This window comes from Epinephelus fuscoguttatus, linkage group LG9 (genome assembly GCF_011397635.1).
Source record: "Epinephelus fuscoguttatus linkage group LG9, E.fuscoguttatus.final_Chr_v1".
Taxonomy (NCBI): Eukaryota; Metazoa; Chordata; class Actinopteri; order Perciformes; family Serranidae; genus Epinephelus; species Epinephelus fuscoguttatus.
In genome coordinates this window covers 20,392,984-20,414,918 of record NC_064760.1, presented here as the reverse complement: position 1 = coordinate 20,414,918, position 21,935 = coordinate 20,392,984, and the positions used below count along the sequence as shown (strand labels likewise).

General features: G+C 40.3%; 1 protein-coding gene across 2 annotated transcripts in view; it reads left to right on the top strand.

Annotated features, from left to right (window-relative positions):
• Positions 1-21,935, top strand: part of ccdc88b (coiled-coil domain containing 88B) — an 80,038-nt gene that overhangs the window by 49,104 nt on the left and 8,999 nt on the right. The window contains exons 20-25 of one of the 2 annotated variants that reach the window (XM_049586200.1): positions 2,871-3,032; positions 4,827-5,104; positions 5,330-5,473; positions 8,902-9,088; positions 14,597-14,742; positions 21,326-21,433. In XM_049586200.1, coding sequence (XP_049442157.1) covers positions 2,871-3,032; positions 4,827-5,104; positions 5,330-5,473; positions 8,902-9,088; positions 14,597-14,742; positions 21,326-21,433 — 1,025 coding nt within the window. Of the gene's footprint in view, positions 1-2,870; positions 3,033-4,826; positions 5,105-5,329; positions 5,474-8,901; positions 9,089-14,596; positions 14,743-20,735; positions 20,844-21,325; positions 21,434-21,935 lie in introns of those variants that run through there. The other variant, XM_049586201.1, reaches the window with a different exon arrangement.

Here is a 21,935-nt window from a genome sequence, read left to right as displayed (position 1 = left end):
TTCTAGCTTGCTCAACACGGGAGCTGCTGGTCTACCGCTGCCTCGATCAGTGAGTTAGTTGGTGTTATTGTGGGACTTTTGTCAATCCGAACAAACCATTTAAAACACCAAAGTCACGCAATAACACAAACAAACTAACTGATCAAGGCAGCAGTAGACCAGCAGCTCCTGTTTTTAGCAAGCTAAAATTACTGTTTTTGTCAGTGGAGTCTGGCTTTTAAGAAAACAATACAGTTCCCCATTGGAAAGTGCTGTCTGCGGCAAGGCAAAGCAATGAAAATGTTCTCAATGTAGCATACATTTCGACTAATAATTATTTTTTTAAGCTGCTAAAATACATTTTGTGTCTGCCTCATTGCTTAGCTTCAGTGTCAGCCTCTAGCCTGCTTCCTCAAACTGGGGGTGTGTCAATCGACATTAACTGTATGTAACACTCTGACTATGAGTAAAAACCTTATACAATTCCACTTCAAAACATCCAAACGATCCCTTTAGAGAAGCAAAAATATAAGTACTTCCGTTCTGTGAGCGATACACTTAGATTATTAACAGTGATGCAGCATCTTACTTATGTAGCTGCTCCAGGTGAAAGTGGTTCACATACAGCTCGGTAATTTAGTCTAGTGGTTCTCAACCTACTGCTCGGCCCCCTTCCTGAAGGTCACAGTATAAAGCTGAGGGGTCACGGGATGATTAATGAGAGATGTGATGGCCCCTGCTTAGTCTGCTTGTGTGTGTGCTGCATCAGTTACCTTTGGTTTGCCTCTTTTCAAGGTGTCAGAGGAGCCTGATTGCAGTCCCTGAGCTAGATCAGGATATAACGAATATAAACACCATAGTTTCCAGTGTGGCTCTCTCCTCCCTGCCAGCTTCTGCATCTCTTTTTGCTTTGCTTAGCTTTTTACATTGTTTTTTTACTCCTTGCGCTACATTATTCACACACATCTACATGAACACTTCCAATGTCACTGACTAACACACCTCACAACAGAATTCACTTCTAAGTTTGTATGCTTTGTTTCAATGAATAATTTATATTACTTGGCATTTTCTGTCCTCCTGTTTTTGTCAGGGCCCACGTGCTGGGTTGTGACAAACTGGGGGTTCATCCATTTTGTTCCCATTTGTATGGTACAGTCTAGTTATCGAATTGTGTTTTGTAGCCTTCAAGTATGTGGTTACTAATAATGTGATATGGCTTTGTTTTTGAGATTAGTGTGATTTTGGTGCATTTTAGGTCAGTTAAATGGTAAATATGGACATCTGAATGAACCACATGTCATGACTGTGTTTTCCTGGCTTCATTTTAGGTTTTGTGACTCAGTGTGTACTTGTGTAAAGTTTATTTAGAGCGCTTTTCTGCGCTACACTTTTAAAGAAATACTTTGCAGATTTTCAACCAGCTTTCTATCATCAAAAATATGAGTTGTATGTGTAAATGAACTGTGGTAAACTTACCTCCATCTTGCCAGCGCCCACATCTCCCCTCTCATTTGCTAGTGAAAATCCAATGCACCAACGGTATTAGTAAGCAGTGTTGATCAAAAATAGAACCACGATTCTGTTACTGCACTGCCAATTTCTTGCCTAATCCATTTTCAGAAACATATTTTGGCTTACTGTTTATGTTTTATGAGATCATTTGTTACAATTTGGCTGCCATATTGTCTTATATTATGTCACTCACCAGTGGGAGCGTTTATTGGTCCGGTGTGGCGCAGTGCATTCTGGTAGTATTAGGTTTTCTACCTCCAGAGCAAAAGCGAATGTCGCTGTTTTCTCTGGTCATGTAGCACCAGTTTCAAAAATATTTAAATATTTGTGTCTTTCTGCTGCATAGACAGCCTCGTTTCATGACAAGACCATCTTTGCAGTGGTGAAAAACTTTTTACTCCACAATATCTCACACTACATTATCCACATACATCTATATCAACACTACTGATGTCACTAACACACCTCACAAGGGAATTTACTTCTTGTTTATATTCTTTGTTTCAATACGTAATCTATATTATTTGGAATTTTGTGTCCTTTCCCGTTTTGTTGTTTCCTTTTGGCTTGTCATGGATTACAAGTACAAAGTAGAAGCAAGGAAAATACTCAAGCACAAGTACCCTAAAATTGAACTATCTCTAAGTAAATCTTCACAGTTAACTTTTCACCGCTGACACTGGCAAAGAAGGTGGTGAAGTGAAAAAGCAGGAAATTTAAAAGAGCCAGTGAAAAAAATAGCAGTCCCTCGTGTAGCAACATGATTCAGTCAGGTTCTGGTAGGAAAAAGTAAAAGAATCTAAAATAAAAAAAAAAGCTGTTGCACACCAAAACTGAGCTCCAGACCCTCCAGATGACTCACACATGAAGTGTGTTGTCGCTGTGCCAGCACTTGTGAGATCTTCACATGAATTCACATTGTTCAGTGGGTGTAGAGTCGAGTTTTGGTGTGCTGCGAGCTCATTTTAATTTTGGATAAAAAATCCCACCAGATTTGATACCTTCAGCAATTTTGCAAAATACAGCATTGTTTGTTCATTTTTAATCTGCCCACCACAACGTCCAGTCAACACCATGCTTTATTTATCAGAGCAGCTTCCACAGTCAAGACTAAAAAATAAGTTCCAGATTTTTTGTTGGTTTATACATTTTGAAACTTTATGTGATACATTTCTGCAAACTCCCTCACACACAGGATGAATTTCATCTCTTTTAGATGAATACAAATGTCACATGAAGCCAGGGGGCTGCAGCTGAGGTCAGAGTTCAGATAATATCAATTCTTTGAGGTGTGTGTGAGGCCAAAGTGCAGCCTCTGATGCAGCTGCCTCTGTACGCTGTGGACTCTCTCTCAATATGACATCTCTCTTCCTCAGAAAGCGGTGGCGGTTGCTGGACAGGAGGCTTTGCTGTCGCGGTTGTCTCAGTCCCAGGAGGCGTGTGAACACCTGAAGGAACAGCTGGAGTCTCTGCGCCGACACTCCCTCAGCCTGCAGGACTCCTGCACCAGTCTACAGACACTCAACACCCAGCTACAGGTGACAACACACAGATACAGAGAGCAAGATTACGGATGAAATCACCAGTGAAACTTAGGAATAGAAGAGCTCATTAGTCCACATAGATTAAAGCAAATTGACAAGTTTTGATCATTTGACTCCCTGCAATGAATTTGGACATGGCGTTTTTTGGCGTTTTTCCCTCAGAGTGAATTGCAATGACTTGGCTGATCCTTTAACTTTTACATAGAGTGCCACCATTAAAGGGATACTTCTTTTTTTTTAAAAGATTATTTTTTTGGGCTTTTTGCCTTTATTATACAGGACAGTGTGAAATGGGGAGACAGAGAGAGTGGGGGGATGACATGCAGCAAAGGGTCGCAAGCCGGAGTCGAACTCGCGACCTCTGCAGCGAGGCATCACCTCTATACATGGGGCGCCGGCACTATCCACTACGCTACCGACGTCCCCATTAAAGGGATACTTCGCTGATTTTCAACCAGCCTTGTATCATCATAATGTGTTTAGTATGTGTAGATAATCTGGGGTAAACTTCCCAGCATCTGACCAGCACCCACATCTCCCTGCTCCTCTCCCAGCTTAAATGTCTTCATCCTGTGAATTTTCACTGGCTGTAAGGCTGTTGCTCAAACTACTTCTGCTTTTTCGTATGCCTGCAACCACAGACACAAAGAGTATAGAAAAGAGAGAGACCTGCCCCTCTCTCTGTCTCTCTCAAACGCAGACCAAACTCAGATTCAATGGTAAAATTAAGTAGCGCTGATCAAATATAAACCAAGATTTGGTTACTGTGTTACTTATTTCTTGCTTAAAATGTCTTCAGAAGCATCGTTTAGTGTACTGATTGCAGGCTTGGAAATTAGTGGTAACATATGCAAGTGGCTGCTAAATGTGCCTCACTCAACAGCCAACAAAACAGTGGTAATCTATAGAGTGGCTGGTAGATTTTTGAATCCACCAGGTACAGTGTTAGGTGGACAAAACAGGTAGTTTCCAACTCTGATTGTTCGGCTGTGATATGAAAATTTGAGAACAGGAAGTGGGCACCGCACTGTTTCCTATATTTTAAAATAGAGGCTCAAAAACCTGAGATCAACCGGTATAATAAGATATAATATATGATAATATGATAAGATTCTGTAACTGTGTTGTCTATTTCTTTCCTAAATGTTTTCAGAATCAAATTCTAGCTTACCACTAAACTGTGATTCAACATTGTTTGAAACCAGCCAGCTGTGGTATTGTTTCCTGTTTCAAAAGGAACAAGCTCTGATTACATCACTCACCAGTGGGAGCGTTTATTGTTCTAGTACGGCACAGTGCATTCTGGTAGTTGTAGGTTTTCTACTGTTTGAGTGAAAGCAAAGGCCACTGTCCTTTTCATCTGTTCTCTCTGGTCATGTTGCACCAATTTCAAAATGTGTGTCTTTTTATTGCATAGACAGTCCAGTTTTATGAAAAGAAAGATCTTTCTGGTAATTGAATACATCTTTAGGTCAGATTTTTTATTTGTCCAGTACTTTGTTTATCAATCAATACCTGCAAAACTAACAGCATTCCCATTAGCCTCAGATGTTCTTTGTGTAACTAGCAAATGTTAGTTAAATCTATCAGTACACATATTTTATGTTCATATTAATGAAATATTTCATACTATTAGCCGTTTGTTAAAGTTCTAAATAATGCTAGCTTACTGCAGGTGGGACACTGGGAGGTAAAAGGGTAATACATTTGTAGTAAAACTTTAACTGTTTTGTTTTTTGGCTTTCAGTGTAGGTACAAACATTATCTCTCTTTTTTTATAACACACAGGTGGAGCAGGCATCTCTAAACTCCCAGCATGCAGCAATGCTGGCACGCTGCAGTGAGAGCGAGGCCCGGTGCGCGGCTCTGGAGGCCGAGTCCAAGGTGTGGGCGAGGGAGCGGGAGGAGTCAGTGGCCAGGATGGAGGCTCAGAGACGGGACCACGAGCGGATGATGGCTCTGCAGCAGCGGCAGGAGGTGGAGCTGGAGGAGCTGCTGGACAAACACTCTCAGCTGAGGAGCAACAACCGCAGCCTGGAGGCCCAGCACAGGGAGCTGGAGGCCAGGTATAAACACACACTGACTGCATTAAATTAGACCCTTTTATACAGTGAAAAACATGAAATCCTGACTGCACGGTCTTTGTCTATCCTGCAGAGGACGTTTAGTTCTCCCAAGAACAAAACTACACACACAAACACAACCTTTAAAGACACACACGCTCTTTGTGTTATACATTTTGAGTCATAATTGTTTTTTGTTGTGGTGAATATTGTGTTTGCAATCTCAAGGTACAAGGAGCTCCTGGATGGCAAGACTCAGCTGGAGGAGAGAGAGCGCGAGATAAAGATGGAGAAAGAGGCAATGGAAGCAGAGGCACAGAGGAGGCTGGAGAGAGAACGAGAGCTTGAGAGGCTGAAAGAAGAAAATGAGAGGTAACAAATACACTCACCAATCAGCTTCTTCAGCATCACTTTAATGAGATCTGTTCATCCTTTCACTCCTCTCCTCTGCTGTGTGCCTGTTGCTGTGACTATGGGGGAGCAGGAGGTCTCTATATGAAGCAAAGGAAGCAAGACAAGAACCGGACTGAATGCAAATGTAGCACAGGAATGCACAGAATGCAGTTTTTGGTCCTGATTAAAAGCTTTTGGGCACGAACAGCAGCACAGATTTATAAGGCAGAAGACCTCAAAAAAGAGGATTTGGGAGAAATGGCAAAAATGTAGGTTTGTTTGGATACCTCACAACCTCGCCTCCCAGAAGGCAGAAAATCTAAGGCTTTTGGACTCAAAAAATGTATTCATCATAGATGTTCACTTCCAGTTTGACCTCAGATTTCTGTTTTCCCGATCACATCTGAGTGTGTTAATCCACAGACCAGTCCAGACCTGAAGTTGAAAACAGTTCGGAGTGTTTCTGATTATATTTTATCTCGGCGGTGGTGGGTATATAATGATGATGGTAATCATCATACGATACTTGTGTACCATAATTAATTAATCAACCACGTTTTCATCTTCCTACTGATGTGATTGATTAATCTGACTGTCTCAAATGTTACGTTGTCAAGCTGGATGCAGTTATGGCCTCCACAGATTTAGATATGACAACCAATCTTGGTTGTCAGATGACATGTGACTGAAACTATTTATTATGATATAATATAAGCATTTCCATGTATTTAAAATCCTTTTTAGACCTGTTAGTTTAGCAGTTTTTAATAATTTGAGTGATTGAACGGGGCTTTAACATTTTTATAATAACACTGTTAACTGACAGTGTGACAGCTTCCTTCAGAGGCTGGTTGGGACCAAAACAGAGCTGAAAGAGAGCTAAAACTGGAATTATATTTTTCAGGTGGTCAAAAACACAACTCCAAATGAATGATAATGTTGCTCCTGAAGGGGCCGTTTCTTGAGCCCAGTATGTTTTTTTTAATTCTCTGCAATGGGAGTGCCCGTAATTACGCTGCAGTACAAACGCTAGTAGCTTGATAAGACTCTTAGTATCTATTATGCTCTGAGTCCTGCACATTTGTTTTTTGTTTTTTTTTTCTGGGCACCGAGAGATGAAAAATGTTCAACACTGGGTAAAACGCTGTGCTTGTGACTGTCTCTTTTTACCCAGCCCTCGGTACAACTGCTAAACAACAACATTCATTCATTCATCTTCTAACCGCTTCATCCTCTTGAGGGTCGCGGGGGGGCTGGAGCCTATCCCAGCTGACATCGGGCGAGAGGCAGGGTACACCCTGGACAGGTCGCCAGACTATCGCAGGGCTGACAGATAGAGACAAACAACCATTCACGCTCACATTCACACCTATGGACAATTTAGAGTTACCAATTAACCTAGTCCCCAATCTGCATGTCTTTGGACTGTGGGAGGAAGCCGGAGTGCCCGGAGAGAACCCACGCTGACACGGGGAGAACATGCAAACTCCGCACAGAAGGGCTCCCACTCCCGGGATCGAGCCGGCAACCCTCTTGCTGTGAGGCGAGAGTGCTAACCACCACACCACCGTGCCGCCCTAAACAACAACAATGAAGGATAAATATTTTAATATACTGTATGTTTTCTCTCATGAACCAGCATAGACTGGCAGGTCCGTCCTCACTCCCTACCTGCTTCAGCCTCCCCCTCCTCTAGAGCAAGTACTTCACCTTGCGCCAACATTCTTACTTGGATATACCCATACTTTCTTGTATATTCTGTGTCATAGCAACACATTTTTCAGCTAGGAAAAATGCTTTGGTGGACATGGGGCCTAATAGCTGGATGTGTAAATAAGCAACAGTCTGCTAACAAGCTCACAGTATGAACTTAAAAGATGATGATATGTCAGTGTTGTGTTCACAGCTTGTGTCTGCTGCTACCAAGTGGCCCAATAAATCAGCTTTAAGAGGGTTTAGAAAAAACTTTCAAGAACTCAGTTCCAGCTTCTTAACTTCAGCTTTTAACTACAGCTTCTTAGTTCTGTTGGGAACTCCTCACCGACATCAGCTGTGCCCGGAGACATTATATTTTCAGGTTGTTGTTTGTCCGTTGGGTCTATTCATGTGAACATTGTCTCAGGATTGCTTTCAGGGAATTGCGTTAAATTTGGCACAAACATCCAGCTGGGCTCAACAATGACAAAGTGACAAAAGATTAAAGATCACTGTGACCTCACACAACAAGTTTTTTTTTTTTTTTTTGCCAAAACTCAAGAATTCATACGTTGATTATGACAAAACTTCACATAAATGTCTATATAATGATGAAGTGATGACATTTTATATCCAAAAGGTCAAAGGTCACCTTCACTGTTTCTGGACATGTTACATATCTCAGGAAGAGAGAGGAACACATTTGGTCAGATACTGAATTGGTGACACTAATCCTGGGTGCCCACGTTGAAACTGTGGTGACTGTTTAGATCTTCTGTGCTGCTGGATTGAAGATATGTGTGAGGCATCCATGTTTTAGAATATCTAGCTTCGTTTCAGCAACATTTGAAGCATTGTCAAGTGTCATGGCTACAACTTTGTGTTCCTTACTGTTCCTCTGTTAGTCCAACACAAGCTCATTGGTTTTGCTCATATTGAGCTTTAGGTGATTGTCATTGGACTACACGACGAAGCTCTCTATCAGTCCTTCGAACTCTTCTGTAAAAATAATCTCTACATGAAGACAGCATGTCTTTTTCACTGGAAGTCATTCAGTGGAATCATACATGTCATTATAGTGATACCTTCAGTTTCGCGAAGTAAAATATACAATTAAAATCTTGTATTGAATTCCTTCAGAGTCTTCATACATCAGTCTGGATGGATGTAAATTGCAAGACCAAGTGCTTAAACAATCAATGATGGATACAGTCAGCTTTAAAGGAAACATATGAACAATGGCTGACTTGTTTAATCCTGCGCCAAGCTGTACACTGGTTCAATTTTAATTTACATAAAAAGTTTAATTCCAAAACACTTTGAATCCACACTGGGAACATAAAAAGTCTGATGTTTATTACTGAATATTATCAGATTTCCCCCACAGTGACCATTAAGAGTTTCATCTTGTCTTATCTCCCTTCTCATTACAAAATGAAACAGTGATGATTGCCTTCTTGTATATTTTGTAATCAATGGTCCAGAACCAAAGTGACCCCATAATGTGTTCTTCAACCATTTTGTCGGAGATGATGTCAGATTTATCTGTTGGTTGTTTCCTGGATTTGTGAGGACTCGTCATGTTGTGTAATAATAAAACAATGAGCTTCATTTAAAGAGCACTTAACCGAACAAATGATACACAGCACTTAACAGGACACATAACTGTGACAGAGATGAGTAAAGCCTGTGTGTGTGTGTCGGTGCTGCAGGCTGCAGGCCCAGCAGAAGGACGGGTTGGCGTCACAGGCAGAGCTGCTGGCTCAGGGCTCGGTGCTGAGGGGGGAGCTGAGCGCCTCCCAGCTGGAACGGACGCGACTGGAGGGGGAGCTGAGTGCCCTGAGGGAAACCAACCAGAGCCTGGACCTCAGCAGCGCCCGCCTCACCAGCCAGTACCAGGTATTAACCACACACACACAGACACACACACAGAAATGTATCTACACACCTGCAGATACACACAGGTGTTTTGTATTCAAGCTGCCAGCTGACCACTGACATGTAAAAAAGGGATTTAGTGCTTCACAGTGGAGACATTCAGACATATTACCCTCTCGAATAAAAAAAGCAAAACAAATTTATTTAAAGCATTATCGGGCAATTAAACAAAATTTATGATGAATTCATGGAGTGTTTTAGAGAGTATTTTGCATAGCTGAGGTCAGGGAGGAACAGCTATCGTATCATCAGTAGGGAAACAGTAGGAGGCTGATTTCTAATACCTGGTATAAAGCAAATTTAAGCTTGACACGTTTTTAAAAAAAACACAATATATTGGTCTAAACAGAAAATGAATACCAAGTAGCTAATAAGGAGAAGGGGCATTTGGCCTCCAGAACAGCTTTAGTCTTCCGTGTAATGCTGTCAAACAAGCGCTGAATATTGAAAACGTTCTCCAAGCAGGAATGTCCCCAGTTGTTTGAGGGACAAAAGGAGTGGAAAATGACTCCCTGTAAAGAGTTTAAGAAATCAAACAGCAGATGCTACATTCTGCTGCTTCATCCAGCTGCTCATGAAACAGATCCTGAATCAAAAGCTTCCTTATAAAGGAAAAAGCAGATACACAAAATCACTGCAGGGTCCAGCTTGTTCTCTGGATCAGTTTTCAGTCAGGACAAAACCAATTTTAAAGGAACAGTTGGAAATACGGTCAGACTGGGAGTTTGATACCATTATCATGTTTGGATGTAGGTTAGCTTAGCATACATACTGGAAACAGGGGGGAAACAGCTCGCCTGGCTCTGGCCAAAAGTTAAAAATCCACCCACTAGCACCTCAAAAGGCCCAAATGCACTGACAGTGTCTGAAGTACACCTGCCATTTTAAATGGGGGAACAAGCACCAAAACCATCATGAACATAGTCAATATAAAATAAAGGACCTAGCTGCCATGACGTTACCAATTGGTTTGCTGTCGCCATCTTGTTTTTTTTTTAAGCCAAGAGAAAAGAGAAGAGAGAATTTTCTCTATTGAAAAACAGGCTAAAAACCATTAAAAACCAATGTACTCACCTGAAAAACTAAAATCTGACTCCTTAGAGGGTCTTTTAGTACAAACAAATGCTGAATATGATTTTTTAGGCAGCCAAAGTGTTATAATTAAATTTCATGGACTGAAAACACAATGAAAAAGCATCAGCTGCAGCCACGCCTATGCTCTGTGAATCTGGGGTTATGCCATGGTTGCATTATCTAACCCAATTGTTCCCAACTATTCTGAATGGGCTGCAAGTGACTCACAAACATGTCAACTTTGTTAAAAAAAACTCATTTTATTTTAGAGTACAGTGAATTTCCAGCACAGAGCTTTTATTTTGAAGTGCTGTAGAGTGAGAGACTAACGGACAGCTACTTGACGGAGACAGCAAACTAGCTTGACAACATGGCCAAACACAAGCATGATGCTAAATGTATTAAACTGTGGGACTCTGAACTAGTGACCAAGGGGAAATCTGGACCCCGTGGCTGAACCAGTTGGGAACCAATGATCTAACCAATGTTGTTGCCGTGGCAGCAACTTGTCAACAGACAGCACCCACCTGTTTCTTAAAAGGGCCACGCCTCTTATCATGCATAACTTTAAGCCTTAATAACATTTAAACTGGTGAGTTATCAAAACATCTGCTGTAAAGTTGTATGCTTTAACATGGGGGTTTGTGGGGATTGACTCACTCTTGGACCAGCCTCCAGTGGCCATTCGAGGGACTGCAGTGTTTGGCACTTTTTGTTGGCTTTATTTTTCAGCCTCTGAGGTTGAACTGCTTGGACGCCCTTTACTCCAACCTTGTTTCGATTTTGGAGCATGAAATGAGAACCCAGCAACCCAAGCCAGTCAGGCAGAGATGACAGATGGAGGGACAGAGAGATGGACGTGCAGTGAGAGTGCAGAAATGTTTTGGCCAATAGCTGATGTTTGTTGTGTTAGCTTAACGTAAAACTCCATTAACAATAAAACTGTAATTTTGCAATGCTAAATGAAAACAACTACCACTGCCCACAGCTATAGTACTGTAGATCTTAACCATTGTGTTGTCACATGTCAGATATTAAATTAAGACAAAGACCCTTGGTAATACATTAGCATAACAGACCTGCCCTGTATCATCTGTTATTAACTTTAACTGACATCTACTGGTCATTAAATCTCACTTGCTACATATCCCAACAATAGCAATTAATCAACACAGTATAGAGTTATTGTGACTTTTTTACCCACCTGGAAGAATAAATTACAGATTAAATGAGATGTCTGGTCCCCAGTGGTTTTACTGGTGTTCTATGCAATGTGTTCTTATGTAACATTATAGGCTATTCAAATAGAAATGTGATAAAGTGAATGGGGGTAACTTTAATATACTTTATTTATTTATTTATTTATTTATTTATTTATTTTTTGCCTAAATAGCAACCTGCTGGTTCTGCAGTGTTGGTATCTGATGCCTGCAGTGCGCCATTGGAGCATCAGTTGTAGCATGTCAAATGAGATGCCTTAATTATCGCTTTCAGTGCGTTCTGGCTTTAAAGCTCACTAATTAACACGTTGTATCTCATTGTTGGGTTTTTTTTCGGCGTGTTATGCGCCATACTGTTTTATTTTGGCTCTGAGCAGTTGCCAGGCAACCAGCAGGGACTGCAGGAAGTTACTGCACTTTGCCAAGAAATAGTTCAGCACCGTCCATAAAATGACAGATTTACATTTTTACACTTTAGATTCTGAACGGCTCAAAGTAAGGAAACACAGTGTGTTAAATCAATTAGTCATGCCATGTTACCTTAAGAGAAAACTTTGTTTTTCTTGCATGCCTCCAGGGAAAACAGCAATTTCTTGATTGATTGCAGACCACATTTAACAACAGCAAAACTATATCAAAACATCCATAACAAACTCTCACACAACTTGTGCAATATAATCCAACTGTCATTTATAGGGTGTCTACAGGTCCTTAAAAAGTCTTAAATTGTCTTAAATTCAGATTCGATAGATCTTAAATATTACCGCGAAAATTTCACCAACCTGACAGATCCAGTGACTGTTTCCAATAATTGGACAGACTGAAGAATTGCAATAATAAAAAGCATTTATGACAGGGATGAGATTTTGTTTTCTTTAAACATTGAACACATTAAACTTTAACTCACCCAATTGTTGTCATCTTTCCTCACTGTTCATTTTGAACTGACATCAGTGTGTTTACTAAGAAAGAGTACTTGCGCATGTCTCACACACACACACACACACACACACACACACATTGTGATAGACCAAGTACCCCCACTCATTGCAGCAGTATCCCCGATGGCAGTAGCCCCGCCAGCAAAGCTTGCATACCCACTGGATGTTCGATCAGATTGGGATCTGGGTAAATTTAGAGGCCAGGTTGACGCCTTGACTTTAGTCACGTCTGCCGAGCCATTTCTAAGCAGTTTTTGTGGCATGGCATGATGCACTGTCCTGCCTGGGGGGGTGCACTGCCATCAGAGAGTGCCGTTGCCACGAGGGAGTGTATTGGTCTGTAATGGTGTTTAGGTGGGTGGTGCGTGTCAAGTGGCATATACATGAATGGCAGGAGCCAAGGTATATACATACATATATGTGTGAGTATAATGTGTATTTCCATTGCAGGTTTGGTCTTACATTTCATATAAGGTGGTATTAAAAAGGTCTTAAAAGTCAACTTGGTTATATCTGAAGACACCCTGATTTAATGCTTAGTACTTCCCAGACACATTTTCCCCCAAAAACTGACTCACTGCCATAAGAGTCTGGCTTTGAAGAGAGCATAGATAAGTTCCACCCTCCATGTAGCCAAATATGGTTCCCAATCAATCAGTCAATAAATCAATATGTTCACCATTTTCCTTGGATGTATGCAAGTAAAACAAAGTTTTCCTCACAAATTCAAGGCAACAGGACTAATTGATATACAAATGGTCTTTCTGTGGGTGAAGTGTTCCTTTATTTAGTGAGCTCTAGAGGTGCTGGTAGGTGGATTCTGTTTCCTTTGGAGGGACGTAGGCTGTTTTCTTTTGCTCTCAGTGTTTGCGCTAAGCTAATTGCTAATCACCAGCTGGCGGTAGCTTCATATTTACTGGGCAGGTGTGAAAGTGGTATCGATTTTCTCATCTAACTCTCGACAAGAAAGGGAATGAACTTGCTTCCCACAATGTAGAACTATCCCTTTAAACAACAAACTAGTAGCAGATTAATGCTAAAAAATTAAACATGCAGAACTGGTGTCCCTTGTTGAGCCTGTTGAGTCTAATTTGTCATAATTTATTATTTTTTCCATTATTTTTTTTTTATAGCCTTAATTCTTGGCAGATCATTTTTCGTCCACTCAAGTTAAATTGTCCCATAAGCCTCAGTGGATGTCTAATTCAGTCCCCTACCATGCTATACTGTAGGTCCTTTAGATCCTGGGAATCAGACACCCACGCTTCTCATTATACTGTTTTGTAGAGAAGTGGAGAGGTGGCAACTCCTCTCTTTGATCAAAAGAAGAAGTTCAGTTTGGAGCATGTGAGGCTTTGCAATTAAAACCTGTTGTAGCTGCAGTGCGAACTGACTTACTGGACGGGGATGCAGCTAAGAAGGCAAAAATAATTGGAAAGAGATTCACAAATAGAAAATAGGGAGAGGTTAATGTACAGTTACATTGTACAGTGATGTACAGTACTGTTGTGTACGACTTTTAGAATCTTGTTTAATAGGAGTTAGATATTTTTCAGATTCTTCATAAAGTGGTTTGAAGACATTCTTGGCGAGTTTTCTAAGCTTTCAAGACATTTGTTTAGACATACAAAAAGGACTCAAAGATGGGCTCTTTTCATGTGTTCCACTGCTCAGTAATACACAAGATGATGTGTTTTTGTGTGTTAGCCTTGGATGCTGCCTTAAACAGCATCTTTATGAACCTCTCAGTGCTCAGGTTTTGTTCAGACAGCTTCACAGAGCAGCTGAATGAATTCTTTGGTCATTTGTGAGGCTGCAGTTTGTTTTGATGTGTCTTTCAGTCAGAGCTGCTGAGGTCTGACCTCTCTCTTCACTGTTTTGTCAGGTTTTATAAAAAGTATAAGAAGAGTTTGCAATTTTTTGAACCAGTGCCCCAGCTATTGGGTCTCTTTGTATCTCTTTCAGTTGTGTTATCGTTACACACTATAGAAGTCTTTTAGACAGCTGACACATTCAATACAGTTGACTGCTGTTCAACTACATCTGAATGAACCTACATATTTCTACAGATTCATTGTATTTTTTACCTTTTATATTTCTTGTCTTCTTCTTTTTCCGCCACCTATGAGTGCTTATATGCCTGAACTCTCACATACGAAAACTGCATATACAGTAGTATTTTGATCTAACTAGAGCATTTATTTAAAATTATGTTTATGGCCTCATGTGTGCAGCTGCTGACACAGCTGAAGGGGAACATGGAGGAGGAGAATCGACACTTAGCGGAGCAGAACCAGAGTCTACTGAAGGAGAACCGAGCTTTACTGGAGCAGAGCCTGGAGCGCCGTGACCAGCACTACTCACAGCAGAGGGAGTACCAGTAAGTATACACACACACACACACACACACAGTCCAGATTGTTTTGTTTGGAATTACTGACAAGAAAACAAAAGTGTATTGAAGAGGAAATCAGGTTTCCTCACCACAAAGCATCTTAACGCTATTAAACTTTATGTAATGTGTGTTAGAGCTAACGCAATTTGTGAAAATTTCTAGCGTTGTAGGTGGTAACAGTGTCAGTGTTCACATCCAGGACATAAAAGCACTTATGTAAAGGTTTGAGACTGCGCGACAACAATTTCACAGTCAAACAGCCCTCAGCAGTCATCCCTTTAAATGACTAATAGACTGGTAACAGATTAATCCAGAGCTCACAGTGAGCGTGCAGAGCTGGCTTCACCGTTCGAGTTAAATGAGCCATGTTCTAACAAATTACATCTCTTTGTAGCCTTATTTTAAGCTTTCGTTCTTGAAAAGATGATTTTGTTAAATTACTGAGAAAAGTGTCATTGTTAACATTTTTGTTCGGCACCTTGTCATGTGAGGTCCACAGCTTCTTACACCTGTGAAACTGGTGGGTCTCCACTACCAATGCATGTTAAACAGCCATGCATTGTTCAGACCCACCGAAATGTGTTTTAATCTTGAGTCCATATAAGTGCAGTTGTTACAATAAAAAGAAAGAAAGATTCAAGATGGACAGATCTTGGGTTTGACTAATAAGAGTTTATGTATGTATATATTGTGGCATGATAACAATTCAGTGTTCATTGCAACAAACTGACAAACAGTATCTGTAATGCTTGTATGTGATTAACATACAATGGGATAATATGGTTTGATTTTTAAAGCTAGTTAAGGATAATTTGAGAGTCATATTCAGGGTGTTAAAGGTTAAAAGCTCCCTGTGGAGTTTCTGATCACAAGTAGAGCTGGGTTCACATTGTGTGCGTATCTTATTCATGTCCCAGAGGACAGACTTGCATGGGCAAGAGCGCGCAAAGTCATGATACATATTCCTGCCAACAATTCATGCTTTTTCACTGATCCATATTTGTTGGCAGTAATGCACCAAGAAATGTAGCAATACACCAGGAAAGGCAAGACAAAGATTGCATGCTAGTAAACATGGATTAAAACAATTCAAGTTTCAAAATATAACAGCATAGTCTGCTTTTTGAATATTTTATGAGTACGGACGTGAATTTAACTCATTTGTCAGGCCTTAAGGATACACACAATATGTTTTAGTGAGAAACAAATGTAAGCATAACATTGTTTACAGGCAAACTCCACAGGGTACCCTAAGAGGACGGGGTACAAGAATCCAACATTATAGACTAAGGGCACGATCACACATAAGTAAAATTGGTGAATATTCACCTCCCCTTCACTTCTAGTCAGTGTGAGCAAAGGGACGCTTCCAGTGGCAAAGCAAATTCGCATCATCACATCATGTTGAGTTAAACTTCCACTGTTGAAGTTGCAGCCTCAACCAATAGAGTGCTCTAGAGATGACATTTTTCTGTAGGCTGATGTGGAAGTTAAGGTCGCCCTTGCTCCCCTGTCAAAATGCCTGTGGGATTTTTCATTGGATTTTGGATTATTGTTGAAAATAAACTCTGTGGCAAACAAACATTTATGATTCTTACACATTTTGTTCAGCAATATAATCTTCACAAATAAACACCATTTTCACGATTATTGGAGCCTAAATGCAATCACCAGAAGTTAAAAGCTAACGTTAGGTTGTAAACAAACTACACTATGGTCATGTGACCTAACATCACCATCATAACAAGACTTTAAAGCCGTGTCCAGTGCGGCTCATTGTGATGATGTTCTGTAGTCTCATTTTAGTATTAGTATATGCTTAACTGTGCAATACCTATACTTCCAATGTTCATCATGGTCTGTTTATTATACTATACTTTTTTCTTCTTACTTATATTGCCCTGTGTTTACTTATTTTAGTTGCTCTGTGTTTTTACAGTTTTATTTATTAGACTGATTAGACTTGTTATATTGCTTTGTGTCTTTTTTTACTGATGTGTCTTGTTTGTGCTATTCCCTTTGTTCATGTAATGACGCAAATTTCCCTGCTGTGGGACTAGTAAAGACTTATCTCATCTTATCTTATCTTATCTTATCTTATCTTATCTTATCTTATCTTATCTTACTGGTGTCAAACAGCTGAAACTGTTGCGCACTTTTGATGTGACTGTTTTCTGACACTTTTACATGAGTTCACACCAAACCTGACTTTAACCAGTATCACCCTCTCCACTCCTACTGCCACTGATATTATTTGAATAAAGGGCTGTTTTGAAGTCATTAATTAGTATGTAGAGTAATGGCACTAGCACAAAAAAGACCAAAAAAAACAACAACAGTAGGGCTCTTGAAATCACTTATGAGCTCTTATGAGCTCGTTCCAAAAAGCTGAAACCTCACCAGATTCCCTGATCAGCCCTTTTCCCTCTGAATTGTTGGTTGAGGTATTATCATCCCAAGGTCTGAAGCTCAAGTGAAGGCGTGCGGTGCATTTTTAGAACAGTCTATTTAAACTGGAGTGTTTTATGCCTGCAGTTCAGCCTATTTAAGCAGGAAATGCAGGTTTCGGCCCTGATCCAAGTAAACTGTGGTGTGGTTCATTAGCAATGAGAGTGTAATCCAAACTAACACCAGGATACAAGTCCAAATAGGGTGGGAGGAGGGCGGATGGTATTATTTCATACCCTGCAGTCTCTCTTGCTTAGAAACACAAATGAGGTGAATGGAAACTGAGTCATATTCATCTTTTTTGTGTGTTTCTTGGAGGAATGAAAAGCAAAGACGAGTTCATGAAAAGAAACATGAAAGAAACGTAACAGTCAGTGATCGTGCTACATATTAGTTCACATGATGTGTGAGTAAATGGGCCAAATGAAAATATGCACCAAATATCACATGTTCAGTCTGGCTAAGATTTAAGAAATATAGTTCTAAGTTAACTTTAAGATAAACTGCGTAATAAACATAAAACTTTCTTCAGTGAAAGCAGATTTAAAGACACACTTCACAGACATCTATGCTTCCTGCCTCATCCCTTCATTTTCACTGAAGACTGAAGTGTTTGGAAAATGTATTAAAGACCTTGGGAAGTGCATGAGACAGTTTAGATTGTTGGATTTACCAAAGCACTTTTTGTGTGAGTGGCGGAGAGCAAATGATACCATGACTTTGCCCTTCCAAACTTAATGTTGCGGGAAATGTTGTGAATTCAGTGAGCAAACAAGTGAGGAGGCCTCATAAGCTTTCATAAAACGAATTGCACTGGCCTTCAAGAGTGCTTCATCAAACTCTTAGCTTATTTAATAAATTTGATACTGATCTGCTGCCAGCTAGATGTGATGGTTTGTAGCTGATAGACATACTGAAGATTTTGAAGAGATAATAAAGAACAGATGTGAAGGACACAAAAATAACCAGAGCCAATGGCCACATTATTACACTGACAAACATCCAAATGGCCACACTAACAGATCAGAAATATGAAAACAAGATTAAAGCTGTGCCTGAAATGCCATACTGACGTTCTTTATAGTACGCTAAAACAGTATGTGAGAGTTTTTAGTATGTCCAGAACCTCAAAATGAAACTGGTAGTATGTGAATTACATAATATTTACAGAGCATATTACAGTGCGCAAACACTGGACACTACCCTGGCATAAATATCCCACAATGCAATGAAGTAAATGACAAACCTCAAAACAGACAGTGGCGGACAACAAAGACAGCTCTGTAACGCCAGTAACGCTTAAGCTAAGTGTAAGTATAAGGTCTCACTTTGTTATTTTTAAATTGCCGATAGATAGATTCGATGTAGATTCGATGTTGGCACAGGTTACCATGGTTGCACATCTCCAACTGGCAAGAACGCTGTCAGGGAGTGACGTGGTAGTTACAGCTCAGTACGTCTGAAAAGATACATGCTACTGTTTATCACACAAACATATGTTGAATGATTGTTTACAAATTGAGATTGTAGTGTGACCAGTATAGTGTGAGTCTGCAGCCATGCTAGCCTCTCTGTGAGGCTCAACATAGAGATACACAGCCTTAACGGTCTGGCTCCATCCAACATCGCAGGCCTTCTAACCTCTATGCCCAGGTCCCTCTGGTCAGCTGACCTGGGCCTCCTGGCTATCCCACGCTCCAGACTTAAGCTCAGGGGTGATCGTGCCTTTGCTGTGGCTGCCCCCAAACTGTTGAACAGCATCCCCCTACCAATCAGATCTGCCCCCAACATTGATTTGTTTAAGTCCAGGCTCAAAACCTACGTATATATATTAGCGTTTGAGTCTCCCTGATGTGGTCTTCCCTAACACGTGCCCGTGTGTGTTGTGTCTCTAAATGTGTGAGCTGTGTACCTGACAGTTATGTCGCCTCTCATGTAGGTGTTGTTAGCATCTTATTCCTTTTGTACAGCACTTTGGCCAACGTGAGTTGTTTTTAAATGTACTTTATAAATACATTTGAGTTGAGTTGAGTTGAGTTGAGTTGAGACAGTGGTGCTTTGAGCTAAATGCTGACATGCTAATGCTAAGAAGGTATCACGTTTAGCATGTTCACCATCTTAAGCTCAGTGGTTCTGAAACTTTTTTCAGTAAGGGTTTCCCCTTGCATTATTTTTTCAGCCAAGTACTCCCTGATGGGTGCAAAACATTTTTGGTAGAAACACTCAGCAAACAAATGTAGACGTGATTGTGTTTGTCGTGGTTGTTGACAGTTTAAGGCAGTTAACCACTGCATTAAACATAGGAATACTGAATATAAAATGTGGTTTATTGAACTAACGTTTACATTTTTTCATTGAACTTATTATAGTATAATTAGTTTAAGATGTATTATGATGTGTTATTTTTTGCAAAATTACCTTTTAGAAAAATTTCACGTACCCCCTGCAGTATTCCAGAGTACCCATGGGTCCCTGTACCCCAGTTGAGAAACACTGTTGTCGTGTGTTAGCATGCTAACCTTGGGTAATTGGCATTAAACACAAAGTAAAACAGAGGCTGATGGAAATGTCATTAATTTTGCAGATATTTAGTCCTAATATTCAATGCTGATCCATCTAGTAGTTGGTGAGATACTTCTCTGAAAACCACAAATATCAGCCTCATGGCACATGAGATTGAACTGCTGATTTTCAAGAACTGCACCCACCCCACCACCTGCACACATGACCAATCAGCTTCACAACCCAACCTGACTCGTTGACACAAGATCCGTGGCCTGACCCAAAACCACAAATCTCTTTATAACCACGTGCTATTCACATAATTTGGTTAGGCAGCACATTTGAAATGATCATTTTGGGACATTTCAAACATGTAACTAAGATATTATATTTTAAAAAGGAAGGCAATTCAGGAAATATGATTTAAATTAATATTTTTCAGTCATTTTCATAATTAAGAGCAGCACATCTCCACAGTTAATGTGTCTGTTAGTAACGCACCTGATTGAAGCGGCTCTCACATTACAGCTGGCACAGGAGACAGCGCTGACACACAAAGGCAGCAGTCAGCTGCTTGCAACATTAAAACATAAGATTAAATTATTATTTTCATTTCATTTTTCATATTTATCCTCCAGCACTCAGGATCCAACTGGCATGTTCTTTGATTCACCCAGAACCTAACCCAGAAATAAAATCAAGGCAAAATTCGATCTGCGAATCACCTTTATGGCGGGTCATCTGCTGGATACCCAAATACAAGTGATTTTCTGTGTTTAATAAATAAATAAGGTAATGCAGTATCAAAGTATTGGTTGTGTGTTATCGTGTGTACTATATGAAGATGAGTTTTTGTTTCAAAGTAAGATAATCCTGTATATAACAGAACTTCCTACTGCTTTCCATGATTACATTTCTACGACCACTGTCATTCCGTCTGTTTTACAGCAAAAGAAAATCATTAATCAGTGTCAACCTCAAAGCAGAATCTTCTTTGTTACCATTAACAGCAATATTGTTTTTCACAGCATTTGAATAGTTATCCAGTAGTTATTGAGATGTTTCAGCCTGAACCGAAGAGCTGGACTGACCAACTAGCAGACATTTCCATCCCTGGAGCTGCATGGCTAAAAATGTACGCAGACCTCGATACTGACCATTGCTCACGTCTAATAACCTTCCAGATCTTTCCCCCTCACAGCTTTGTATCAGTAACCGGAGGTCAGCTCACACCGTCAGCTACTTTGTGTTCAGTATTTTTATTCCGAGCTCTCTTTCATGCAGCACGCAGGCTATTTCTCATCAATGTCCTGCTTTATGTTTGTCCACACACCGCAGCTCGAACCCTGAACCCCTCCGCTCACCAGCAGCACATGAACATTAACATCCACACACACAGTCTCTTTTCTGATGTGCTGGTTTAAAAAGAAACCCAGTTCAAACAGCACAGCAGGCTCCGTTTCTCAGTAGTGAGTTTACAGGAACGGGCTGGTTCATACACTATCAGCCACGTTACACATTCCCATCTAATCCCATCTACCCGCACTGATAATAAATGCATGAAATGAATCAAACAGACCTTCCTACTCAGCTGCTTTGTTCTTGTGTTTTCCTTCAGGGAGAAGCTGAGCGAGCTCCGTCGGGAGAAGCAGAAACTGGTGGAGAAGATTATGGATCAGTATAGAGTCCTCGAGCCCAGCATGCAACCTCCAGCCAGCAAAGCCAAGTACTGTATACAGTTATACCTATACACCCATTAATTAGTTAATTACATTATGCATCGCTACACATGCAAAGGCAGGCGACTGTGTTTACACAGAACAAGTCATACATGAAGACAAGGTGTAGAAATATATCATTAAAGGCATTAAAACATAAAGTGTGTATAAATAATTAGTTCAGGAAGTAAATGCAAGGTGGATGATGACTTGATGGTTTTTGTGTCAGAGGGGGTTGCATCAACTCTCTGCTTTTTAATTTAATTGCATTTTATTGGAAATTGTTTCTAATATTTTTCCACCCCATAGGGTATGGATAAAATAATAGAAATAAATTTTAACTCCAAAACACATCTTATAGGGTGCCAACAAAAAACTAAACTTCACCAACACGATATGCAGGGCTTTTGTATTGAATTGTGTTGCTGTACAGACTAGTAACGTGCCTGTATGAAACATGTTGCTTGCCTGGCCTCTGGTATTGTTGCTTTCATCTTTCTCAAAAATTGC